General features: G+C 37.1%; 1 protein-coding gene across 1 annotated transcript in view; it reads right to left on the bottom strand.

The window, feature by feature from the left end:
• Positions 1–17,105, bottom strand: part of NELL2 (neural EGFL like 2) — a 303,898-nt gene that overhangs the window by 72,884 nt on the left and 213,909 nt on the right. The window contains exons 15-16 of the mRNA XM_046642268.1: positions 16,260–16,382; positions 14,277–14,372 (exon numbers count right to left, since the gene is read on the bottom strand). Of these exons, the coding sequence (XP_046498224.1) occupies positions 14,277–14,372; positions 16,260–16,382 (219 nt within the window). The remainder of the gene's footprint in view (positions 1–14,276; positions 14,373–16,259; positions 16,383–17,105) is intronic.

Genomic DNA, 17,105 nt, shown 5'->3' with positions numbered 1-17,105 from the left:
GGAAAGAGATGGAGTGTATTATTTAATCTCCACATTCAGGAGATGAGAAGAAGCGAAAAATGCTAACAAAGGCAATCAGACAGGCAGGAAAGTAACGGCAGTAAGAGCTAACGTGTGTAGGAGCCGCCATGTTGGGGATATGGTGCAGTGGTTTACAGATGGGTTTTGGATTTATGCTGTCAAGTGTTTAACTCCAAGTTCTTCAATTTGATAGTTGTGTCACCTTCGGCAATTCACTTACTTCTCTATCTTTCCCCCCAAAAATGTGAGTCAAAACACCTACTACATATGGTTGTTGCAAAACTACAGTCTGAAGAAAATGTCACGACAAAGAAACCAAAGGAAAAAAAGGAGGTTGGCTAGAAAGAATTTGGATAACAATATCAAATGCTGCCAAAAGGTCAAGAAATGTGAACACTTTGGAAATAGTGATTAAGAAGTTACATCTGATTTCTAAAAGGGCCATTCCTGCAGAGGGCGAGGTCTAAAACGAATGAGGCCAAGTGTACAACGAATGTCTCCCTTCTGATTGCCTTTCAAAAATGTAAACTTGAAGATAAAGATCTGATCTCAGAGAATATATTATGAACATTTATTAATAATTCCAACAAAATCTAGCAATTCTCCTCATTTGGTTCCTATATAAGCTATAATCAGTTGATGGATTCTAATCTAATTGATTTTAGACACTTACTAAATCTTACTTCTCACTCAGCGTGGGGCACAAAATTATCTGTGTAACAGAGATTCAGCACCATTTGGTCTGTAATTAAGTTTTATGATTTATGGAAAGAGTCCCCTTCCCATGATTCACTGAGTAAAGGTTCTGGCATCCTGTGGTACATAACTTACTCTTGATTCTTGCCTATTTGGGACTGTGGATAGGCCTGTGTATTTTAATTAATTTCTTTTTGTTATAAACGGCCCAAACCAGGAAGATCATAATGAATAATAAATTGTCATGTTTACAGAGTCCATTAGATTGATTAATTTTCAAGCAAAGAGAAACACAAACAGTTGCAGTCAACTGATTTTATTTTCCTTGAATTAAACATTTTTTAACAGAATGATAATAAGTAGTAAAAATAAACTCAGTTTTATATAAAAAAGACAAGGTTAAGGTTAATTTTAAGACTGGAATTGGGCCTTTTTAAAACTAAAGGAAAAAAATGCTTGAGTGAATGATTTCTATTTTACAGGCTGCTCAAGACAAATGAAAACATACCTCATCTAAGGACAAGAAAGAGTTTCGCATCTTAAAAGACTCAGAATATCAGAATTTCTTTAACTTGTTTCATTAGGGCTTTTGATTAAACCAGAGGTCCAAGTTCACTCTTATTCAGCCTTCTAATTGTCTTCAGACATGAATATTGAGAAAATTGGCTATGAAAACCCGGTCTAACACTTGACAGTGCACTTTTCACACATTTAATCAGCTGTTTGCTTGCCTCCTAGGTCCCACCAGTAGGAGTTTATCATGAAGCCTTCTCTGTAAATTACAACTGGGGGGGTTTACAGCTCCAGATTCATTCTTCTTGAGAGCAGTTTCTTCTGGGGTTACCATACCAGACAAGATTAGTAGTCAGCAATCATTTAAAAGGTATTACCAGGATTTTTGTACCCAACTATTCTTTTCCTGTCATTTAGATAAAATGCTCCCCTGTGCATTGGACAGTCAGAGGTACAAACTCCCAAGAGAAAAGAACTGCATTTTACTTTCTGCATCTTTATACACGTCACGTTGTGCTGTGTGTGCATGGGAACGTAATAAATATTTAATTTAGAAAATTTGGCATCTATATTCCACAAAGTTTGCTGCCATTTCAAAGACATTTAATCATCTTTATGGTGCAGTGGAGGCCAAATACCAGACCAGAAAGAGCACGGATTATTTTAATTCATCAGCCCTGGGCACAAGCCCTTATTTCTCCACTTTACTGGCTGTACAGCACAGAGCAACTTATGCAATCTTTCTGAACCTCAGTTTCCTCATCTGGTAATAATAACTACTTGAGACGGTCACTGTAGAGTTTAGGGGTAAGGTCATAATAATAGCTAACCTTTACCGAGCCACTGCCGCAACTGTTTGTATGTATTGACTAATGTAAACTTCTCGATAACACAATCAAATAGGTATTATTATCATTCCATTTTAAAACAAGGAAACCAAGATACAAAAATTAAGTAACTTGCCCCAGTCCACACAGGTAAGTCAGCGGCAGAGCCTGGATTCGTACCCAGAGAACCATCTTCCAAGCTCACTTTTGACTCTTAACCATCATACTACACTGCCTCTTTATTATTACAGAAAGTGCCCTTAGACATGCAGTTTGAAGTAGCCACTGTTATGAAAAATCATAACAAGAAAGGTCCGAGGTAATCTCAATAAAACAAGGCCATTTAGACTCAGCGCGGAAATCCTATGAACTCTAAATGCTTCTAACATTTGGCCATCTATACTCTGCCTGAACAAGCAGGCTGTTCCGCCCCGTTTCCATATGGTTCTTGCGACCAGTGTATTTCTTAGTTGCAGCTCAAACTTGACTCCTGGTAAATTTACTAGTTTTGCATGCTAGAGTTACAGAGAATAATCTAATCCAAAATCCACATACAAGTTTAGTTCTTCACGTATTTAAGAAAAAAGTTTTTACGCCACCTTTCAATTTTCTTATTTTTTTCATTTCTTGGTTAAACATCTAGGGTTTATTCAACTATCCTCTTATATCTGCCAGGGCTTTCATCTCCCAGATAATTTTTCCCTGAACACACTTCCATTTGCCAATAACCTCTTAAAATTTGTTGGCCAAAGTGAATACAATATTCCACTATGGAATAAGTAACACAGAATTCAGGGAGACTATTGATTACATTGTTTTGTATACTCTGTTTCTATCAGCATAGGCTAAGCATGCATTTTCTCTTAGAGCCAGCACATTATCCTTTAGCTCACACTTAACTTTGAATCAGTAGTTAAGGAAAGCATGAAACTGTTAAAGCGGGTTTCCTCTATCTTGTGCAACTGTTTTTTCTAGCCCAAATGCAAGAGTGTATTTATATTTTATTAATATTCATTAACTGCATACTATATGCAAAGCATGATGTTAAGCCCTATGAAAAACAAAAAACTATAGGCTTTACACCTATTCTCAAAGAACCCATACTCCAGTGGGAGGGAAGTGGGGAAAAAGGGAAGGGGAAGAAAGAAGAAAAGCTAAAGAAAATAAGAAAATGTAAGGGTAGAGCAAAGGACACAATGAATGTGGGTCAAAGATGGAAGAGCTCAGGATTACAAATGTAAAAATAAAACACTGGTAGAAGCAGTGTGGCCTCGTTTGAGAGCTGAAAGCAGGGCAACTGCAGGGGGTGCTTTAAATGTCGGTTAAATGTCATAGCGTTATTTCATTCTCATTGTTCCTGTAATTTAAATAATTTTGAATCTTGATTCTGTCTTTTGTCATATTAGCTACTCTCCCCAATCAAAGTCACTCTCTACTTTGATTGATCTTCGACTTGACCCTATATGCACATTTGATTTTTAACTCTATCCTTGTGTAACACACTTTAGTTTTAATCTAAAAAAAATTACCTAAAGTATACTTTATTCTCTCAAAAAACAGTGAGTTCTTAAGGAAGAGTCACCTATCGTCTGGATAAACCTGACTGCTATGGGATGGTTATACCACAGTCCCAGTGGCTTCTTCCAGAAAGCTTACAAAAAGAAATGGAAACTAACCATAGATGAGACCCCTCTAGGAAGAAGTACAGACTCTTTCAGGACCATCAGAAATTTAGTGAAGAGAAAGAAGCAGTCACCTCCCCATCTCCATTCCTAGTCAATTCCATGAAGAAGTTCTTATTACCACTGTTTCTTCCTTTGGCCCACCCCATTTTCCTTCTGCCACCATGAGTTTCACTTCACGATCTACATATTTATGAGTGACCAGAGTTCATCACTCTCAGGAGTCACTGAGCATCAACAAAACATACTTATGTCTAAAATGAGTGGGGTGGCTTTCTTTCCAACTCCAGTAATACTGAAAATTGCATAACCTGAAAATATTCTTTCTATAAACATATGGCTTAAAAATATATAATAGTAAATTTATAACAGAGCTCATTTTTAAAAATGGAAATTCTTATTTATCACAAGAAGAAGCTAAACACCAGATTTGGATTTTATGGTCCCCATGGTGACAGTTGAGAAGACTTGGTCCAGGGCTCCAGTACAAAGCAGGAGCCTTGGACGGGTGTCCTCCAGTTTAAGAGTAGCACAGAAACACACACACTCTCATACACACAAATCAAACATCTATTAGCATAGGAGATTAGGAGAAGACAGTATTTTTACCAGTATTTAGGCGGAGAGAAAAAAATGTTTGCTCTTACAGGTTCAAATTTATGCCACCTGTGCGGTATGCCACTTGGCAAAGAAATTAACACAGATATTGATTGTAATACTCCTGGTACGCCTGCAGAAGCAAATACAAAATTTCTTCAGAGGGAAAAGGCCTCAGGTCAACATCCAAAATACAAAACACATGAGGAAACACTGTATCAGGGGCAAGAGTCGGCAAACACAATGAAAGGCAGACTCAGACCCCCTTGAACTTCAGACAGTAGAGCAACGTGACAACAATTATAATGTAATGTGAGCATGTTTAAAATTGTTAAAGACATGAAAGAAGGAATCAAACCCACAAGAAAAGAATAAGAAGTAAGGGGAAAATTACCAAAAGATTTGAAAAAGAGAACTCCTAGAAATGAAAAAGATAGCTATTGAACTAAAAAAAAAATTCAATGGATAAGCTAAACAAAGGATTATACAAAGCTGAGGAGATAACAGATAGACTGGGGGAAAGATAGGAAGAAATCACAAAGGGCACAGAACTGAGAGATAAAGAGATGGAAAATACTAAGGAAAGTTGAAGAAACGCAGAAAGATAAGGGCCAAATATATCCAATAGGAAGTCTAGAAAAAAAGAATAAACAGAATAAGACAGAAGCAATATTTAAGGAGACAAAGATTGAGTGTTTTTCAAAATCGATGAAAGAGATGACTCCTCAGATTCAGTAATCTAAAGGAGCCCCAAGCAAGATAAATAAGATAAATTTATATTCAGACACAATGCACTGAAACTACAAACTGCAAGGGAAAGGAGATCTTAAAAGCAATTAGAGCACAAAACTATTTTCAAATGAATTACAATTGAACTGACAACAGACTTCTAAACCTCAGAGGCCTCAAATGCAGTGGAACACTTCCTTCACAGTGCTGAGAGAAAATAACCTAAAATTACACACATAACTAACCTAAGTGTGAAAAATGGCAAAAAGCCCTTTTCAGACCAAGACTGAGAGAGTGCCACTAATAGACCAACTCTAACAGAGCATTAAAGCATGTCCTTCAGGAAGACAGAAAAGAAACACAGAAGGAAGAAGTGGAACGTGAGAAGCAGAAGTAATTGATTATAAATAAAATGTTGTATCCTGGATACATATTGAATTAGAGAAGCTAAGTCCCAGATAGCTGCTCAGGCCTTTATCACTTTCTGATGTCTCTCCATGATCTCAAGTCTGTACCTCCCCTCTCATACTTCTGATGAATACAAGTTCATCAGCTTATCTAAGTAAAAGAAAAATTTAGAATATATGAATAAGAAAATTGCAGAACATTTCAAATGAGAATATGGGGGTGCCCAAAGCAAGAGAAAGGTCATATCCCCAAGATATGCATCCTCACAGGCAACCACAGACTTACAAATGAAAAGTCTGTTTGAGTGGTAGCAGGCCCCTATAAGACTGGCTTTCCTATTTGAAACACTCTGTCCAGTGAGGATGTATGGATATATGATTTCCAAGTTATATTGTTGGGGAAAGGGTACAAAGAAAATTTACTTTCATTATGTGCTCTTTGTCCTTTTTGATTTTATACCACGTTCATATATTGACTATTCAAAATATTACTGAAATATTCAGTTAATTTATTTTAAAATGGAATCAAACAAAAATCTAAAAAGTGACTTTATTTGGTTTGCTTTGAACAAAAACAAAATTTAAGAAGGGATATGGATTCCTGGAATTCAAGGTTTTAATACAAGTTATTATACAAAGGTGATCCATTAAAAAAATTATTAATATTTTTTTTAAAGATTTTTATTTTTTTCCTTTTTCTCCCCAAAGCCCCCCGGTACATAGTTGTATATTCTTAGTTGTGGGTCCTCCTAGTTGTGGCATGTGGGATGCTGCCTCAGCGTGGCTCGAACTGACGAAACCTGGGCAGCCTGCAGCAGAGCGCGCAAACTTAACCACTCGGCCACGGGGCCGGCCCCAAATTATTAATATTTTTAAAGCAAAAGTGAGATGTTTTCCAAATTTCCAAATAATTCCACTTGGCTTTTTTCTTGGTGATCCACCCTCTAACAATTAGAAAGCTATTTTTTCCCCGTACGTTAACTCCATGATGTGTCCCCATTTCCAGTGTTAATTAGGTAGGCCTTACAATAAAAGAGTCTGAAAAATTTCCCCAACACAGTTGTCATCTATTATACATGACAGATAGAGGGAAAATGTGAGTAAGATTTTTTCCAATTAACCTGAAGGACTTGGAAGAATGACTTTGAGATTTAACACTAGAACTTTTAACTACTTTTTGAATAATACAAAGACAGATTTCCATAAAACATTCATTTTTAAAGATTTGCATGGGAACTAAAATAAAGCAATTTTAAGTGAATGTAAAGAATGCAAATTGCTAAATTAAACATTTTAAACCATTAAAGTGTAGTAAAATTAAAACTGGCTTACAAATGAATAAAGGAAACCAGAATCATTTTTTATTCTTAACTCTTATTTCATAACATCTCAGAGTATCTCCAGCTAACTCAAGGATGTCTACAAGATTCAAACAGTTCTGCACATAAAATTTTACCTGAAAGGTATAAAATAGTCACATTAGGTATCATAATAATTATTGAGTACTTCCTGTGTCCCAGACATGGTGTTGTGTGCCTTACTGACCTTAGCTCTCTTAAACTCCAGAACAAACCCATGAGGTAGATATTATTATCATTTTCATTTTACACATATGAAAATTAAGGCACAGAAAAATGACATAACATGGAAAAGGTAACACAGCTGTCAACAGTAAATCTAGGACTCATGCCATGCCTCTCTGACTTTAATTTTTGTGTTCTAGACTACTATGTTAAACGCTTCAAGGAGGACCAAGGTTTGGCATAACATTAAGCAATTAAAGGGTTATTTAAAAGAGGTTAAGGATCACAAACACAAAAGATTCATCTTAAGTACCCAAGTTAACTCATATGCAAGGTACAGCCAAAAAGCCTTCAGTGAGAATTTTTTGCTTGTTTCTTTTTTTTTTTTTAATTTTATAACAGGAAAAAGTAACACTGGGGTCTAAACCCCTAATTCATCCAAAGTTCATTAAGACACATTCAGTCATCAAATGTAATTCAATTGCTTTTATCATTAGAGACCAAGTTTGAAGATCAGATGGGTCTCAGCAAGTATGACTGGAGACCCCACCCTAGGCAGATTAACAGATGGCTCCCTGGGCATGTTCCCACATTACAAAAGCCACCAAATGATCTGATCTGTGTCTTGTCTCTTCCCCTGAGAAATTTAGACCTGGAAAAATGACTTTAATAGACACTGTGAAAGATCAGAAACAGAACTTCCTTTATCCCAAGATTTTTTATTACTCTAACATTTATTTAATAACTTTTCTATTTGTTTAGCTAGAGCAAAATAAATGCAAATTAATACTAACAAAAGATCACCCTTATTGGTAAAGCAAAGGTATCTAAGGTTTTTCTCTTTTTTTTAAACTATATTAAAGTTATCTCAAAATTTTTATTTAGATTCTCTTCCTCTCCCATGAAAAGGTATACATCTCGGTAACAGAATTTCACCGTGAGTCATTTTGGCACAAGAAGGTATGTAATGTCAGAAATGTTCTGAGAACTTTCTCTTGCTTCTAAATTTTTTCAGCTTTCCTATGTAAAACAATGTAAGCTTCTGAAAAATATGCCTTAAAAAAAAGCTATGTGATCATGAAATGAAATCAATATATTCCTTTTATGATGAAAAATGTGCTAATTTAGCAATATCAATAAATCTAATACAATCTGACATTAATAATAAATGCTACATACTACTAGCAAAATAACTTTGTTACTATAAATGAATTAAACGATTTTTGCTACCCATACTATAACAGTAATAATACAAATATAAAAAAATCAGTCAACCTCAATCAATTTGAATTTACCTTTGAAGTAAAGCAACATTCCCAGATGCTCATGCTTCATTTCATCATTTCAAAACTACGAGTATTAAAAAGCTACAAGAACACTCAGGAATGCAGCTTAAATTTATATTCATTTAACTACTCACCAAAAAATAATTAAAATCTCATCTCATGTTTTGATCTGTGGCTAAGAAACCCATTATTTTACACACAGGAGGAAAAAAAAAGATATTTATCACCAAAATGTCTGATCTCCTTTTCTTTGATGTTGCAACATATTGTTTTTTTGCTTTGCCATTTGATACCAACTTTTCCCCAGTTATAAACATTTGAATTTGATTTAAGTCAGCGGTTACTTATAGGGGACTGCAAATCTTTCGAGTTATGCTTTAACTCATGACTGAAAGATTTACTTTTAGTATAATAAGACGGCTTGCATATTAATTAGATCATCAGGCACATGTTTGCTGAGGTTTAGAAATTGTGCAATAAATACAGCACGGCAGTGATAGAGCTGTTAAACCTCAGCACATAGATTTCTAATACATTTTATTGAGTCATCCAAGGAACAATCACCCTGCTAAGTCCACGTTAAACACCTGATGAAATATTAGGATGTTTAATTAAAAATGAGGTTGTGCTGTACATGTGGGCGATTTCACACAGTGGCTAAAAAGAAGGCCATGAAAAATTAATTTTACTTGGTCAAAAGCATATACATAGCCTCTTTGTGAAGCTGGTAAATGGATTCAACCATTCTACTTAGATACACATGATGCAGAAATAGACTAAATAAATTAGCATGAGGGGGTTCAGGGGACATCGTCTTAACAAAAGTAAGAAGGGTTAGTAAATGTCAATGCACATTAAGATTGTCTTTCAAAAGACCAGTAAATCCCATTACTTCATCCTCAGTGACTCCATTGTGAGGGCTCAACAGATGGCCACTGGGGCCAGGAATTAATCTCCTTTCTAAGCTATCAGGCAGCACCCAAATCCAGCAGGCCAAATATAGGGCATTCCTATACTTAGGAAATCCTGCCTATCCTGAGGCTTTGCCTACCTCGGGAGAGAAAACTGCTACAGTCCTCACAGTTAAAGACAATAGGATTACTTGGCAGTTGAAGGAGTGGGCAGAACAGAAAGCACAGACCTCACGAGGGATGACAGTAGGATGAATTCCCGAGCAGATAGCACGGCATCGGAAAAAAGGAAAGAAGAAAGGAAGGAAGAAAAGAAGGAAGGAAGGAAGGGAAAAAGAAACACTGGACTAGGAATCAGAAGACCTGAGTTCCAAACTGCAGATCTGTATCTACAATGAAACACCTTACGTAACTTACTTCACCTCTCTGCGTCTTAACTACCTCATCCGCCATATGAGAGTACAGGACCAGATGAGCCTGAAGGCCTCTCCAAAAAAAGTCCAGCAAATACGGAAGCAGCCATATTCTCTTTTTCCTCCTCTTTTAATTAATCACTCATTTACGCTTTCATTTATTAACCAAATATGTATAAAATACCTACTAAGGTGCAGGCCTTATGCTATATCTTGAAGATATAAAAGTGAACAAGACACACCCTTTACCCCCATGAAGCTCAATGCTTGGGGGTGAGAAGAGGGTGAAAGCTGGGTAGAAAAACAGGGGCCAAATCTTGAAGGGCCTTGTACGTCATGTTAAGAAATGTGACCTTTATCCTGAGGGCAATGGGGGACACCAAAATTATTTTCAGTATGAGGTGACATACGATCAGATTTTTACTCTGATATTCTGTAGAGACTGGACTAGAGAGAGAGAAACCCAAGAGTGCTGAACTATTGTAGTACCAGCCAGAATGAAACAAATGGACCCTGGGAGAGAAACAGAATCAAAAGGACTTGACTGGATGTGGAAGGAGACACGAAGAGGATGACTCTTTGATTACTGGTCTGGAAAATTTGGTGGATAAAGCTGTCATTCACTGAAATAAAGAACAGAAGTGAAGAACCAAGTTTTGGTAAGAGGAGAGGAGAGGAGTTATGAATTATGGAGGAGAGAGGATAAGTTTATTTTGAGGTCTTTGGATTTAAGGTCCCCAAAGAAGCATATTGGGAAACATTGGATATTTGAATTTGGATCAAATTGTACAGAATGAGATAGCAGTTAGTTCTCCATGAATCATGGAAGAGTCTCTCCTTAGTGATTCTTAACTATTCTGAAGTTAGAGAACCCATATGAAATCTTTAAAGCTCTGGATTCTCTCTGCAGAAAAACACACACGTGCACAGACATTCAGGGAATTTCTGGACCCAGAAAGTCCATCCACAGACCTCAGGGGTCCAGGAATTCCAAGTTAAGGATCCTTGCTGGAGGTGAAAAGAAGGCAATGATTGAAAAAGGAAGTAACTCAGATTTCCACACTCTGAGTAGATGAGAGAAACACAGAAAATGGTTTGATTTTTAGAATAAATAGTACCAGCAATGCCAGACGACAGAGATGGCAAAAAACTGACTCGGTGCTCACCAAACGGGTTTCATTTTCCTGGACACGACTCAACTACATTTTCCCAACCCCTGGAATCCATGTGATTAGTTCTCATCAATGGGAAGTGACAGAAAGTGACATGTCACTTTTGACCTAAGGCAGTGATAGTGAGTGTGTCTTCGCTCTGCTTTCCCTGTCGTTCTCTTTTCTGGCGGCTTTGGAGGCCATGCCCTGAGCAAGACTTTTTCATAAAATGGCAACAGCCAAGGTGTCCCCTGCTGGAGCAATCCCAAGCCCAATCGCCCTCAAATCTCCCCACCAGCACAGTGACACACTGAACTGAGATGTGAGCTAGCAGTGCACTTTCTGTGTTAACCACCGAAATTTCAGGACTTGACACAGAAGCTGATGTTGGTTACCTTTATTAATAAAGTAAATATCCATAATACCAAGGATAATAATAATGCCTATCATGTGTGTAAGGAATATAGTTTAATAAAACAATTTTACAGTATCTACTTTAGTTTTCTTTATTGCGCCTACTCTTACCTGACACTATTTTATGTATTTATTTATTGTCATGTTTATAATCTCACTACCCCACTAGACCATAATTTCCATGCATACAGGGCCTCAGTTTTGTTCACTGCTATACTGTTTCTAGATCAGTGCTCAGCATACAAGTCCTAAATAAGCATTTGTAGAATGAAGAATAAATTATTGTATGTGGCTCTCTTCTCATCTAAAGTTTTTACTTACAAGGGCACAATTTCTATTTATAACTGCATCAACCAAAGTGGTGGTGTTGGCAGGTGAGAGGTTAGGAGCAACAACTGGGATAGATGCTTTCAGGCAAGTGGTATTATTACATTTTCTCAGATTGTAGGCAGGAATGCCTTGCTTCCCAAATAGTGAAATATGGTCTTGGGCCAAGAGATGCTAGAAGACAGAGATAAACTATGACCCATTGCCTCAGAGCGCCAACTTTACTCAATGGTAAGTAAGTTAAATATTTTCATATATTATGGAACAGAAATGCATGATTTTTTAGGATAAAACATGATGTTTTGAAGAAATTTTATTTATCCTTGTGGTGGAACATTTCAGGACCTCCCTGGATGAAGGCATTCTCTCTCCTCTGTCACTAGAGTGACTTCAGGGAAACCCTGAAAAGCACTGATATAAATAAAAAGCCTGGGTTGGGAGCAGAAAGACCTTCGCATTCAGCTGCTAACTCTGTTACCTTAGGAAAAAAATTAATCACCCTGAACCCAATATTTTTGTTTGTAAAAGAAGATAATATCTATCTTGGAAGAGAGTTGTGAAGAGTGAGGTGACTTATAGAGGGTACAAGACACTGAGAAGTTTATCTAACTTGCCCAAGGCCACATAACAAGTAAAAAGTAGGACAAGATTTTGAACCCACATCTGTCCTCAAAGCCCTTGGCGACTACAGAGAGCAACTTACAGTAAGTCTGGGATTGTCTTCTCATAAACTGAAAGTTCAGTGTAATTAAGTAGAGAAGGCTAAATAGTCTGGTGGGTTATTTTTAACTCCAGTTTTCAATTTTACACTGCTCAGATTTATCTTATGCCATTCTAGATTTTCACAGTCTCATCGTATAATTTTTTTTCCAGTGGAAGAATGATATGCAGTATTGGGCAGGGCCATTATTCACTCCAGATTTTCTGGGACAGCCTTTATTTCAAAATTCCACACCATTGAAATGCTCTGAAAAAAACGGTATTTTAATAGCCAGACTCTGCACCAGAAACAGCACAAAATTCTATATTCTGGAAACATGGTCACCACAGGCATTGACATACAGACACAGTGCGCTTTGATGTGTGTGGCTGTACTGGTGGAGACCATGGGATAGCAACACAGGGGGTGCTTTATTTTGATCTAGTAAATCCTATTGATAGTTACTGACAAAAAATCTATAGTTTTGACAAATTAACAAGCTCTATGGGTGATTCACAAGCACAATGAGTTCGGGAACTCCTGATTTAGGAAATGATCCCCTTGAGAAAGAGCCCTACAAACCAAAGAGAGCCACTGTGCATTTTCCATTAGAGACCTTTGAAAGCAATGTCACTGTAGTTTGAAAAACACCACTTAAAGGTACTTTTATAGAAAGAGATAATGTAGTCATGCAAGCCCTCTTGTGAGCATCCTTCTGTGCACGCTGGCAGTATCTATGCAGTAAAGTGCTCACTTCCCAAACGGACCAGAACGTTTTCTGTCTCACATTCTGATCAGTGAGTGTTTTTACTAAACCAGATGACTCTGCAAGTGGAATGGAGGCAGGATACGCACTGCATCTATTGCATTGAAGATTCTGGAAAGCAATATGAGGTCACTGGTGGCAGCAGCTTTCTCTTAGGGAGAATAACCAGACTTTCTGAGGTCACCTGCTTTAGAACCCACTTAACCCGAAGCAATTAAAACTACTGTTGACATGATTTTAATTAGGAGCTAATACTCAAAACACCCTTTTTTAATTCCCAAGGTGTATTTTCAACTGAGAAAACATTTTACATGGGTCATAAAGCATATACAGACTACATATATATATAATATAATTTGAAATATTTAAATAATACATATATAAGACACATTATAAATATATATTAATGTTTAATATACATAATAATGTATATAATAAATTTTTATAAATATATTTTATATATCATATGATATATATAATATATGTTTTATTACATATAAATAAAATATATAGAGGCTGGCCCAGTGGTGTAGTGGTTAAATTCGTGTGCTCCACTTCAGCAGCCCAGGATTTACAGGTTCAGATCCCGGGCACAGACCTACACACCACTCATCAAGCCATGCTGTGGTGGTGTCCCACATATAAAATAGAGGAAGACTGGCACAGATGTTAGCTCATGGCCAATCTTCCTCACCAAAATAAATAAATAAATATATAAAAATAATATTTTTTTAAATATTTTTTAAAGATCTAGTATTAGCATCCATCAGAAAGAGGAAGTTGACGATGGACTGGATGAGGAATAATTAAGGACTAGAAAACTTTAAATACTTTCTAAATAAACAAGAATGAATGAATATTGAATGGGGAAGAATAAAATTTATTAAAAATTCTCAAATGTGGATGCAGGGGGTAGTGCATCCTAGGAAGTGAGTTGGCCATAAGCTTGAACTCTATGTTTTAACACAGTCATATAGATTCCAGGAAAAATGGGCGCCAAATGAGTAGAATGAATTATGAAGTCATCAAAAGCTGGGCAATCTTACACAGTCTTCTGAAAAGGTTCAATATCCTTCTAGCTTTAATCGCTACAAAACCTCCTCAGAGTGACTCTGGGGAAACCCCCCCCCCCCCGCCCCCGCCCCGTGATTATGCATCATTGAAACTTCCTGCCTCCTCCTTCCTGGCACTTCCTTATTAACAGCTCCATGCTTTGAGAGCCCACTTGAAACTTGAAACATTATTTTCCTCATTGATTATTTTATACTTTGGAGTAAAAATTCATTTTCTAGAAGATGGGATGATATTCTTACCTGTTTCACAGCTGGGCCCAGTGAAGCCTTGTGGGCAGGCACACACATTAGCGGCAATACAGGCTCCTCCATTCCTACAGCCATCTTTGCAAAATGCTAAAAGAATTCAGATACATGATTTAGAAGTAAGTGGTTCAAGATACTCAAACCCAGCTTTTCTTTACTCCTTTGGAGATACGGACATCTAATTATAAAAGCCATTATAATTTCATATTCATATAATATTTCCATACAGGTAAGAAACGTCAACACAATTTGCAAAACAGTACTCTTTCCAATGCTAAAGAAATATTTCACCCATAAATTGAAATACTAAAATTTCTTTTTAAAAAAAGTAACCTTACAAAATAGGAAGTTCAGATCCTTCATCTAAACTACCTATCTCTCAGCTTTTGACGTTTCCAGCAGAGATACACACAAGAAGTGGGGAGTCTTTATTCAGGTAAGCTGTAGTCCTAACTTCCACAAGAAATTTATAGACCCTTGAAAGTTCTCCTTCCTTCAAAGGTAAGAATTATCTGTCTGCATCTGCTCATGACTTTAAGATTTCTTTATGCTATAAACTTCATTCTTCACAATAATTAAGAATCAGAGTCAAATAGAAATAAGAGTGAGGAATTGTTGGGCTCCCAGATGAAATCTGAAGCCCAAATAAACTCTCAGAACAGCCAGATGCTTTGGGGAATTCCTAAGGGTTCAGTTATACTATCCTATGGACTTTAAAAGTCTGGCTTTGCTTAGGATTTGTCCAAGGAAATCTTTGTGGGATTTAGACCCCAAAATGAGTAGGCCTTCCTCACAATGCCCTAAATTAAAGATTTGCATAGACTTTTACAAGCCAGAGTAATCCTCTGGCCCATCCATATCTGCATCCAATGTGTTATTGTAGACCAGGTCTTAAGACGCATGCTCATGGGTCACTGTATTAACAACCATCCTTTGTTATTTCCTACCTGCCTCATACACAGTGTCATAGCAATTGATTTTAGGAAACTCCTGGATAATGGACACAGTGTATTTGAGGAATGGACAGTTTTGAAACTTAAAATGTCTAAATTGGACAAATCATTAATAAATCTATATGAAATAATAAGGAATATGGACTTTATCCTATGGGAGTTGGTGGAGTTTCCAAAGCAGAACCTCTATTTCCCTCGTGAAGTAGGAGGTAAGTTCATCTGATGAAGGAAAAGAGGGCATTGGTGAAAGAGTGAATTAATGAATGGTGGTGAACTACAGTTGGAATATCCACTGATGGAAATGAAAATCTGAGCTCAACAGAACACTTACAAGAATTACTGATTGGTATTGGCAAACCAGCTAAAATGGGAAACTCTAACACATGGAGATCCAATATTCCCAGTTAATTAGCACTCAACAGCTCAAGAGAGAGAGCAGAGAAGAAAAACTGTCAGACTGACTCCAAATAGAGATATTTCACAGTGGATTATGTTAGTAGAACATGGGGTCCACTTTTGACGCTGCCAAAAAGATATAGCTGTCATGTTTGGACTCATGAAGTAATATCTAGAAATATCTGCACCTGAGAGGAGACTGCTAAATTGGGTGAAAAGGAAGGGTCATAGAAATTGAAGATTGAGAGTTGTGAAAGGAACAGAGTGTGAAAACTGGGAGCAGAGGGACTTAGGTTAGACAATAAAGTTGAAATTTAAGATTTCAAAGATGGAGCAGTTTGGTACAAAAATGCTCAGGATGTCTTTATGGGTGTGGTCTGCTGGAGAGGAATAGAGATGAAAACCACTGTGGTTGAGATCAAGGGACATGAAGTCAAAGTTGTTGAACAGTCTGGCCACTTAAACACTGACATAACCCAGAAGGAAGACTAAGAGCCATGCTGCAAGGCTCTCAACGGCTATGAGAAGTACCCAGAAGGTAGATAACAGTGATGAGAAGGGGTGGAGGGAGGCAGAGATGGATTGCATTATCCCTAATGGAAGAGGTGTTGGCATTGAAAGCTTTTACCTTTGCACATGGTTCCATTCCCTGTATAGCCTGGCTTGCAAACACAGTTGTGTCCTCCAACGGTATTGAAGCACAAAGCATTTTCATCACAGTTGTGTTGATTTGTGATGCACTCATCATGTTCTGAAATAAGGAATACAATTTTGTTAGATTTTCAAAAACACTATATTTTAAATTGCACCTGCATCTTAGTTATTGTGTGGTATTTCTTTCACACAGAGACATATACAAATTGTATATTAAAGAAGAGCTCAGATTTTGAAGTACTGTATACTCCTCCCAAAGTACATATATAGTCTGCATGTCCATCAACCTTGAATGCAAAAGGATTTGGAAAAAAGACCCACCAATAATAGGAAGGAATAGAAGGAGAGGAGAGGCAAGGATGGGGATGAATTCTCAGAAGTAGATCCCAGAGCCAGTTGTATATAGTCTCTGTGGTTTATATTTGGGAAGTTATTCTCATGAAATCAATCTGCCACCTAACTCTTTCCTGTAGCATGGGAAGGGTGACAAGAAAAGATGTGAAACTGTATTGCTCCCTGAATCCTGACCTGCAGGATAATGGAGTTCAAGCTTTGGCAGTTAGGTGCAGTTAGCACCCACATCCACACTTGGAGGCATAACGGTATACATGCAAACTGCTGGGAGAATATTTGACCTCCTTCTGCAAAGAAAGCATCACCTTTCTATTAAGACAAACTTGCCTTTATAACATATGCAAATGCAAACTTTAAAATATGGAATTAATATGATACCTCCTCTGTGTGTGGAACTTGACACTTAAAAGCACCGAATCATTTGATCCCCTCAGCACCCTTGTGGAAGAGGCAGAACCAATATCAT

The sequence above is a fragment of the Equus quagga genome, chromosome 1, assembly GCF_021613505.1.
Source record: "Equus quagga isolate Etosha38 chromosome 1, UCLA_HA_Equagga_1.0, whole genome shotgun sequence".
NCBI lineage: Eukaryota > Metazoa > Chordata > Mammalia > Perissodactyla > Equidae > Equus > Equus quagga.
This window is presented reverse-complemented; position numbering and strand designations above follow the sequence as displayed.